Source organism: Drosophila subobscura, chromosome A (genome assembly GCF_008121235.1).
Source record: "Drosophila subobscura isolate 14011-0131.10 chromosome A, UCBerk_Dsub_1.0, whole genome shotgun sequence".
In the NCBI taxonomy this organism is placed as follows: domain Eukaryota; kingdom Metazoa; phylum Arthropoda; class Insecta; order Diptera; family Drosophilidae; genus Drosophila; species Drosophila subobscura.
Window position 1 is genome coordinate 4,068,567 of NC_048530.1, and position 9,537 is coordinate 4,078,103.

The window sequence follows — 9,537 nt, forward strand, 5'->3', positions numbered from 1 at the left end:
AATACCATGCTTAATTTCTTGATTTGGAATCAAAACACTGTCTTCTTTTGAATTAAGTTGGATTTTTCTAATTACTTGGGATCTTGCTGGCAGAAGTATTGAGTTGTTGCCAGAACTGTATGTTATTGGAACATAAATTGGAAATTGTAAGTTACTAGGTCTAATTATAAGCCAATCTTCAGACGGCTTGAAGTCTAATTGACAGTTGTATTTTTTAATAAAATCGATTCCTAATATGCCATCACAAGGAATAGCGAATTGTAAATCCACGATGTGAAAATCGTGTTGGATTATGTACTTAGTGGTCTGTATTGTAATGGAAGTTAGCCCCTTGGATTTGGTTACCTCTTGACTTATTCCTTTTATGTCTATAATATAATTCTCTTGTATGTCATGAAAGACATCAGAATTTTCTTTAACTATTGAAATGTCTGCACCCGTGTCTACTAAAAAGACAAGTTCTTTTCCTGTAGTCACATGGTTGAATGATACAAATATGTTCTGACTGAGATTCATAGTATGAACCCTTGCATTTTCTAATGTTGAGCATCTAAAGGGTTTGGCGAGTTTCCCGATGTATTATGGGTTACTCTGACATTACTTTGGTTAGTATGGTTGTGGCCTCTATTCGAGTTGCCACGGCCTCTTGAGTTTCCTCTATATTGGCCTCGTCCATTGTTGTATTGGGTACTATTGTTGTAATTGTTATTACGACTGCGAAAGTTACCTCTATGATTTCCACGTCCGCGGTTTCCGCGTCCGGTTGCTTCTGTGCAACTGTTTACAAATTTTGATACGGCATCATTCATAGTATTGAAGGTACCAGGTTGCATGATAAGTTTTACCTTATCGATTGTGCAATTTTTATACCCGGTACTCGAAGAGTAAATAGGGTATATTGTATTTGTGCACATAACGGTTGTATGTAACGCACAGAAGGAAACGTCTCCGACCCCATAAAGTATATATATTCTTGATCAGCATCAATAGCCGAGTCGATTGAGCCATGTCTGTCTGTCCGTCTGTCCGTCTGTCCGTCCGTCTTGTTGAGCGCCTGGATCTCAGAGACCATAAAAGCTAGAGCCACCAAATTTTGCATCCAGACTTCTGTATGCTCACACTGTTACAAGTGTATTTCAAAAATGAGCCACGCCCTCTTCCGCCCCCGCAAAAGGGCGAAAACCTCCCAAATCTACAATTTTAAAGATAAAAGAAAACTAAAAACGCCATTCCGTACGGAATGACCATATCTATTTGCTCACCAAATTGGGATCCGATTGGATCATTATTATGGCCACAATGAAGAAATTAAGTTGCAGTGGCTAAACCCACCCTGTCCAGCAGCTTTTGTTGCTTTTACACATTATCTCATTCACACTCTGCTTCGCGCAGTGGCAGAGGCCTCTTCCCCTGACACGTCTCTGACTCATCCTCTGCCACGACTCTGCCGCTGCCTCTGCCCTGACTCTGCAGTGTGTGTCTCTAGGGGAGGGTGGCGAGCTAAAGGAGCGTGTTGGCGTGAGTAGTGTTGTTGATGTAGATGACAGATGAAGAGAAAATGTAAAATTTGACAAATAACCGCTAAGTTGCAGATGTAGTACTGAGTACCGGGTATAAGAGTTGTGACGCGGCTTAAGACGCGTCTCACAACGTTCCTCCTCGTTAGTCATTGCTTTGACTGCATGCTGAGTGGAATAACTTCTGGCTAACTCTAGGGGTAAGCCGTCTGTTATATATGCACCTTCTAACATTTTTGTCATCTGCTCAACTTCTAGTGTGTACTGGTTAGCAGTTTTATTGCGTTGCTGTAGGTTCATCAGTTTTGCTGACAATACTTCTACAGTTTCGCCTTGGACGTGGCTTTTAATCTGGAAATGACTTCAGGTATTGTTTTTACATTTCCGACTAAATTTCTGGCGGCCTTTTAGCCTTGATTTTATCATCGAAATTGCTAATTGCTCGTGTTCGCCTTTTATTAATTCTAATATTTCTAATGCATCAATAAAACTTGTTAAGTTTTCAGCTTTACCATCAAAAACTGGTATAAGCTTGGATGCTGTATTAATAAAATCAATATTAGTTTGCGCCATTGTAATGCTGCTTAATTTTTTCTCTGTTATGCTTGAACAAGTATCAGAATCTATAGAATTATCCAGATCTGACAACAAAACAGCTGGAATAGTAAGATTATTTAAATCTTGCTCTTCTATTTTGGGGTTTTCAAGCTCTTCTGACTCTATTTGGTCAGTGTCTATTTGTTCTGTTGATTCCGGTTCATCACCAGTTTCAACTGTTAGAGAAGTGTTAAGTATGGTCGGTACTGATATATCTAAATTGAAATTGATATATCTAATTGAATTGAAAATTGAAATTAAGTTTAATTGATATTAAATTAGATCGTAGTCTTATTAAAAATTTTGATACTTGGGACCAATGATCTTGATTTAATTTTTCTCTCTGGCCATGTATTAGTATACGTGCTTCATTAAAGCATTTTGCTAGTACTTCTACATGTTTCTTAATAGCATTTTTTTGAATTGGCCTGTTTTGTGTAAGTGACTTATATGATTTATCAAAGTCAACTTTTATGTTATTTATTTCTTTATATAGTTCATTCCATTCCATTATATTATGGATATGAATTCTTTCTTTAAAACAAGGGTAAACTGAATTCTATCATAAGTTTCTCTAATTGTCTTAAGTGTAGCCTTTGAATATATACATATATATACATATATATGTATATACAAAAAAAAAACAACAAAAAATAATATATAATAATTTTTTGTTGTTAATAAAATTTTCGTTTATTAATTAAAACTATTATTTTAAGTAAAATATACATATAAAATAACTTCATAATATTACGTTATTTTTCCAAAGGAGGGAGATGTAGTATGCAAATATATTGAATATCTACTGTACCAAGAGTACTTAAAGTGAACACACTGTAACACTTTGTTGCAGTGTTTACATAAACAAAACCCCGGTGGCCGAAATATGAGTCGATCGGCGCGCTCACAGTTATGTGCAAGTGTTAGCATTCTGTTACACGCGCCGGCCACTTGACCGAACTCAAGTACATATACTTATACTTATGTATGCAAATACCCCTGCGCTCCAGCTTAAGAGAGCATAATTATGTACATATAATGCATAGCATATACATAACCGTCTCTCTGCTGTCCAACTGTGGGCAGCGCAGCGATCAGACTTAGGCTTACTTAGAACCTAAGGACAAATGTAACAAAAGAGATTCAACTGAATGTTGGAAGCGGCACCTTCGCTGCTCCCAATTAATTAAAAGATTATTCAAACAAATATTCTTATTCTTACAGCCCATATTTATTGTGTCTTGAACCACGGTGCGGCTTCCTCGTTTCTTCGCTGTGCTGTGCAGTTGTGGGCTGGAAGCTTTTGTCTCACGCAGCCTGGCGTTGGCTAGACAGAGAAAGGTACATAAGCCTGCAAGCTTACATCTACCTGCAGGTAGATCACTGCAGCGACCCAAAAGAAGCACAGCGAAGGGTCTGCTTGCATGTGTGAGTGAAGCGCTGAAAAGAGAATAGCGCAATTGGAAAAAGGCAAACGAGATAAAGAGAAAGACACTGAAGAGGCTTGGTCACATATGCATGCATTGTGTATGTAAATATACATATCTGCTTGCGTACAGCTGTACTGAAATGAGACACCGTCGGAGCAGATCGGCATTGATACAAAATCCCAGCGTTAGCGTTTTACAAATATGTACTTGATTTATTTAAGCTCATTTAAGTTCCAGCCGTGTCTGGTGTTCGTATACCTGGCCAAAATGGAATCCCTCCATTTGATAGAGCTTGAAGAGACGATAGAAACCCTCATGGACATACTTGTTGTTCCACACCCAAATGCAGTGATTTGGCATAAACCAGATAATCATGTGTCTGCCACGATCATCAAAGTCGCAGTAAAAGTGCGATGTAAAAAAGTCGTAGGGCACACCGACCGTCAGTTCTCGCTTCTGGCGAAAGATGCGCTGCGTAACGGTTGTTGCTGCTGCTGCTGTTGGACCTTGTGAACTATTGCTGGACGCCAGTGCGGTGGAGTTGACCAGCGTACCCATGGTGGTGGTGGTTGCGTTTTGGGCTGTCTCAACTCGTGCACTCGATGCTGATTGTAGCTCGGTGGAGCTCGCCAGCTGGCCAATGCTGCTGGCACGCTGTTCTTGCAGTCTCTCGGGTTTCCGTACAGTGGCGTTGCTCTTTTGGTTATCCTCTTTGCGTGGCAATCTTCTGGCATATCCGCTCGACAGTTGTGACTGTTAATGTACTAAAAATTAATCGAAACGATATGGGAATGCTTACCCAGTGAACACTTACCACGGCGAGGAGCGCTGCTAACAGGCAATTTAGTTGCAACTTCATTGTGTGGCAAAGGCAAGGTAAATGATTAATACAAGAATAATGACAAAAACGAATTCCTGCTGTGCACTTAAAATTTGATGCGGTCTAATCAACTAACTGACAATAATCTCAAATTTAATGTTTACTTTTACATAAATCTTTCGCTGGCTCACGCTCGCGCTCGCTGGCTGCTGGGAAACTACTTATGCGCACATGCATTAAAGCTGTCTGCTATGTAAACATGAAAGCTGCCTTGAATGCAAGAAAATCCTTAAATGATCGTTTATAATTACACCAAAGATTTATTGTCAAAATCATTACACAAAAAGTCGTTATGCATAATTATTAAATACACAAACCAAAACAAAAATATATTTAAAATGGAGATGATACTCATAATGGTTGCTTGCTTGTTCTCTCTTTAAATGGGACACAAAAAATAAATCATTATTCTAAACTGGTTCAATAAATCGAGTGTTGAAGCAATTTTATTATTTAATATTAATATTATTATTATTACTGTATTAACCGGTGACTATCACTTGCGCAAAAGTGGAGATATATTTTTTGTCTGAATAAGTTTCCTTTTTTGTTTTTTTTTTTAGGTTTTTTCTTGGTTTTTTGTTGGTTTTTTGTTGTGGTGCTCATCTGGCCTGTAGGCGCACACGAAAACCCTCCTCACGCTTCAATATAATGTCCGCCTGGAGCTTAAAGTCAGACTCACTGAGGTCCGAGTAGACGCGATAATTCCGCAAAATAGTCGAGAGTAAAATTTTCAGCTTGAGCATGGCATACTTGCGCCCTAAAAATGGTTAGAAGTTGGTTAACAAAATGATAACAAACTAACGATTTAATTGAAATTTTTAATCATTTTTAATGGAACTACTTACCCACACAACTGCGTGGTCCCGCTGAGAATGGCACAAAGGCATAATAGTGCCGATTGGCCTGACGCTCGGGCAGAAAGTTATCCGGATCGAAGACATTGGGATTCGTGTAGACCTTGGGATTGCGATGCAACAGCACAGTGGCCACCGTCACTGTGGCGCCACGCGGTATAACGTAATCGCCCGAATTTAGCTTCAAATCCTCCTGCAACTCGCGTGCAATGAGCGGCACGGGCGGGTACATGCGCAGCGTTTCCATGAGGCAACGTTCCAGATATTTCATTTCGAGCGTGTCCTGGAACGTGGCTGGTCGCTGCGAGTCACCGAAAATGCCATCCAGCTCGGCAATCACACGATCCTGGATCTCCTGGTGTATGCCCATCAGTGAGAGGAAGAAGGACGAACCGGCGGCGGTGGTGTCATGACCCTCGAACATAATCGTATCCACCTGCTCCTTGATCTCCGTGTCCGTGATGAGGGCACCGTTCTGGGCGCTCTCCAGCATCAGATCGAGAAATGCCAAACGCTTCTTCTCCCCAATATCATTGTCCTCCACATCCAGATCGTCCTTGAGGCCCGCTGACTGGCCATACGAGAGCCCAGCCAGCCCAGGTGTGCCCTCACAAGCAGTTTCCGTCGCCGTCGTCGTCCCAGCACCAATCTCCGCCTGCTCCTGTCCACGCTCTCGCTCCAGAGCGGCCGCTTTGAGCTCACACTGGGCCAGCGATCCACGAGTGCCCTGCTCGAAGGCCGCCTTCTTGCTGCGAATGACCTTGGTGGTGAGGCCATGGATAATGCCCAGCAGACGGCCCTGCTCCTTATAGTATCGCGTCAGCGTAAACACAAACTCATTCCGCAGAAAGATGCTCCGATGTCGGGCATGGAGTATGTCGCACATTCGCATCACAGCCATTGCATACTCAAAGCCGGACTTGTCCTGCGTTTTCTTTGACACGCCCATGGCTGTCTCTGGAATTAGCCAAAACAAAATTAGAATTAGAATTGGAATTGGAACTCCCGCTGGGAAGTGGAATGCACTCGACTGACCCAAGCGCCAATTGAACTTAACAATCAGACAACAGAGGCCTGAGGCCCCTAACCCTCTGTCCCGCCTTTCTAATTGTAAATAAAATGCATACATGGATGATGGATCTATGGGCACTCTCCATTGTGCTGTACGGAATTTGCAACCTCGATTTGCTCGATATTGTATTTGTTTTATTTTCCACTTAGCTTCCTGCAAATATTCTTCAGTTTTTACTTGCCTTGAGGCACTGATTATGCAATGAAATTATTGTTTTCGCTTTTCCTAACCATTTTTCTAGCATAAATTGCAGCAATTTTTCCCCAGTTTTTCAGTCTTAATTGCTAATTGTCCGTTTACGTCAGACAACAGGAATATCAAACTCAGCCTCAGCCTCAGCCTCAATGGGCAGACAACGGACCGCAGCACCGGGCAGCAGTTGCATTCAAATTTTCCTGATTAAGCCGCTTAATGGCAATGCGACGTGCATTTAATTGCTCGGCCCAGCGCTCTCTCTTGGGGGGTTTTGGCTGCAATTCAATTGCTGCGACAAAGGTACTCGTACTTAAGTGCTGCCGCTGTGCCTGCATTATGCAATGGCCTAGAAATCAATCCGAAATCGGTTGCAATAAAGCGACAATGTCATTAACATTTGGCCGTGTACGAATCTGCCATACAGTTGCGGGCAGCAGGCCAATTGTCCCACTCTGGCGGTGGCAGTTTCACCCACAACGAGACGTGTTTGGCGTTAAGTCTATTGCCGCCTGGCAAAATAAATATTTTTAAATGATTGTTTCCAATGATAAATATGTGGCTTGGAGTTCAGTTTTCTAGTCCTTTGTCAGCTGATGACTACTCTCTACTTCAGCTAAAATTTGTGTTTGATTATACCCACAAAGAGTGCCCTAGTGTACCGCTAATAAGTTTTGGATACATTTAAATCCGTTTTGAATAGAAGAAATGAGAATGAGGCACCTAAATTAAGGCTGAGGGAGCTGAGGTAATGCGCTTACGCATGGGGAAAGCAAAAGATCCATGCCAGGGCTCCCATTTGTCATTTGGTCCACTTGGCAGTGTTGCAAAATGGCATAATTTGGTTTAGATTAGGTACACCTGCATGGGCGAATTGTGTATTTATTTCTTTTGTGTCCATTGTGCGAAATGACAAAAGCATTTAAATGGACAACAAACAGAAATTTTGCGATTTATGCAAGCTGTGGGAGTTTGTAGGGAAATGGGTCTGCGCTCAATTGTGCCATACATATGTATGTACATGTATGTAGTACAGCTACTGTACATATCTAACAAATGAATGTACGACCATATATACCTATGCATAAATGATATATAAAATAATGTACACGCATATGGCATGGGTCTGTGAATTAAATGTGTTTGAAGCGGATTTGTGTGTGTTGTGTGTTCTGGTGCGTGTGAGTTGACTGTACTTTCTGTGTAATCAGATATATCAGTGTTGGTAGCGATCAGCTTACCCAATAGAATCTCCACAGTCGCCTCGCTCATGTAATCATGACAATCAAATGTGCGTCCATCCTCCGCACGCAGCTTCCGCACCACATTGCGCGAGTTCTCGTTGAACAGCTCGATGAAGCTCTTCAAGACATTCAAATGGAATGTGGGTGCGATTAGTTTACGATGCGAGCGCCATTTTTGACCTATCAAAGAGAGAGAGGGAGAGAGAGAGAGAGAGCAGGTTGGGGAAAGAGATTAATGCAATTTGCTGAGGCTTGATTGATGAGTCCCCATCCCTCACCTGTGCTTATCAACAGCCCATCGCCCAGCCAGGGCTTGAAGAACTTGTACTCGGATGCCTTGTCAATGTAGACATGACTGCTGAGCAGCAGCTCCACATCACGTGGATCGTAGATGAAGACCACCAGCTTGGGACCGATCCACATTTTGGCAATGTGCTCAAAGGGTGCGCTCTTCCGGATAACTGTTTTGAAAACAGCTGCAAAAGCAAGCAAGCAGAATGGAGTTGTGGGAGGTTTAAATCTCATTTCGATTCGATCAACACCTACATGAGGCGGGTCCAATCACATCGAACAGGTGACCCACAATGGGCAGGCCACGCGGTCCCGGCAAACGTCCTGCCAGCCTGTACAGATGGGCGCGGGAGAGGCGCCAGTAGATGTACCACAGGATCAAGGTGGGCAGCAGCAGGAAATAGAAGACGCTGCTCGGTGAGCCCATGGCGGCGTCTTTCTTAAGCACTTCCATGCTCAGCACACTTTTTCTCGCTACCTTTTGCCACTTGAACTTGAAAACAAACAACAAAAAACAGCAAAAAATACAACACAAACACAACACAAGCAGAACCAAACTCTCACACCACACGAGACGGTGTCTGGAGGAGATGTTTTAGATGTTTTCCATGCGCGATTCGATTGATGGATCTGTGGTATGTGGGAGTTCTTTTTGTTTTCTTTTTTGCCCGGTAACCGGATGTTTGTCGCTGCTCGTCCAGCGCACAACTGACCGATGCGCCCCCAATTGGCGGAGACTTGCCCCTCCACGCAAAAAAAAAAACTATGAGAAAAAAAGTGAGACAAAAATTAGACGCAAAATCAGCCCACACACACAATGGCTGACAGAACAGGGGGTAGCAAAAACATATAAATCACAAATCACAAACGATCAACCGACGTCGCACACTTCGCGGGCCCTCACGTTGGGACTCACTAGCGACCGCCGACAGTGCAAACGACTTTTATAGCCAACAATGTGCCACAGTCCAACACAAATCAAACACAGCGCACAGCGCACACAACGAAGACGACAAGGGGGAGAAGAAGGGATGGGATGGGATCGGTGGGCTTGGCTTGGCTTGGGGTTGAATCAGATGATGTCTGCGGCAGTTATTCAAATATAGCGGGGTAGCAGCACAGTGCACGAAAGTTCGACTGGCAGCTTTGAAAGCTCTCCAAAGGTAAGCAACAGCTTGGTCAAAGCAGATCTCGGGCAGCGCAGCGCTAAAGCTTCGTGCGGTACTCCGTGCAGCGGCAGAGAAACAATTTCGTGTGTCCTATGCACAAGTGCTCGGCGCGCTGCAGCGGCAGAGAAGCAAGAAACGTTTTTCGACTTCGTGTCTGCTGTCTGTGCATGCAAGGGGGTGACTGCGTGCCGACGCCGACGCTGACGCCGACGCTCTACAGGTGCAGCTGGGAAGGAATCGTCATAGCTGTAAGATGAAAACAGCATGCAACACAACATATTAAAAACT

At 43.0% G+C, this 9,537-nt stretch overlaps 2 protein-coding genes across 2 annotated transcripts; both read right to left on the reverse strand.

The window, feature by feature from the left end:
- Positions 1 to 3,722: 3,722 nt before the first annotated feature.
- On the reverse strand, positions 3,723 to 4,796 carry LOC117892418. Its single transcript, XM_034798691.1, has 2 exons — positions 4,359 to 4,796; positions 3,723 to 4,297 (listed from the first exon to the last, which is right to left on the reverse strand). The coding sequence occupies exons 1-2, from the start codon at positions 4,401 to 4,403 to the stop codon at positions 3,767 to 3,769; spliced, it is 576 nt and encodes a 191-aa protein (XP_034654582.1). The 5' UTR covers positions 4,404 to 4,796; the 3' UTR covers positions 3,723 to 3,766.
- Positions 4,797 to 4,988: 192 nt separating this feature from the next.
- On the reverse strand, positions 4,989 to 8,973 carry LOC117892274 (cytochrome P450 4g15). Its single transcript, XM_034798437.1, has 5 exons — positions 8,336 to 8,973; positions 8,068 to 8,265; positions 7,787 to 7,969; positions 5,273 to 6,238; positions 4,989 to 5,184 (listed from the first exon to the last, which is right to left on the reverse strand). The coding sequence occupies exons 1-5, from the start codon at positions 8,532 to 8,534 to the stop codon at positions 5,027 to 5,029; spliced, it is 1,704 nt and encodes a 567-aa protein (XP_034654328.1). The 5' UTR covers positions 8,535 to 8,973; the 3' UTR covers positions 4,989 to 5,026.
- Positions 8,974 to 9,537: the final 564 nt, after the last annotated feature.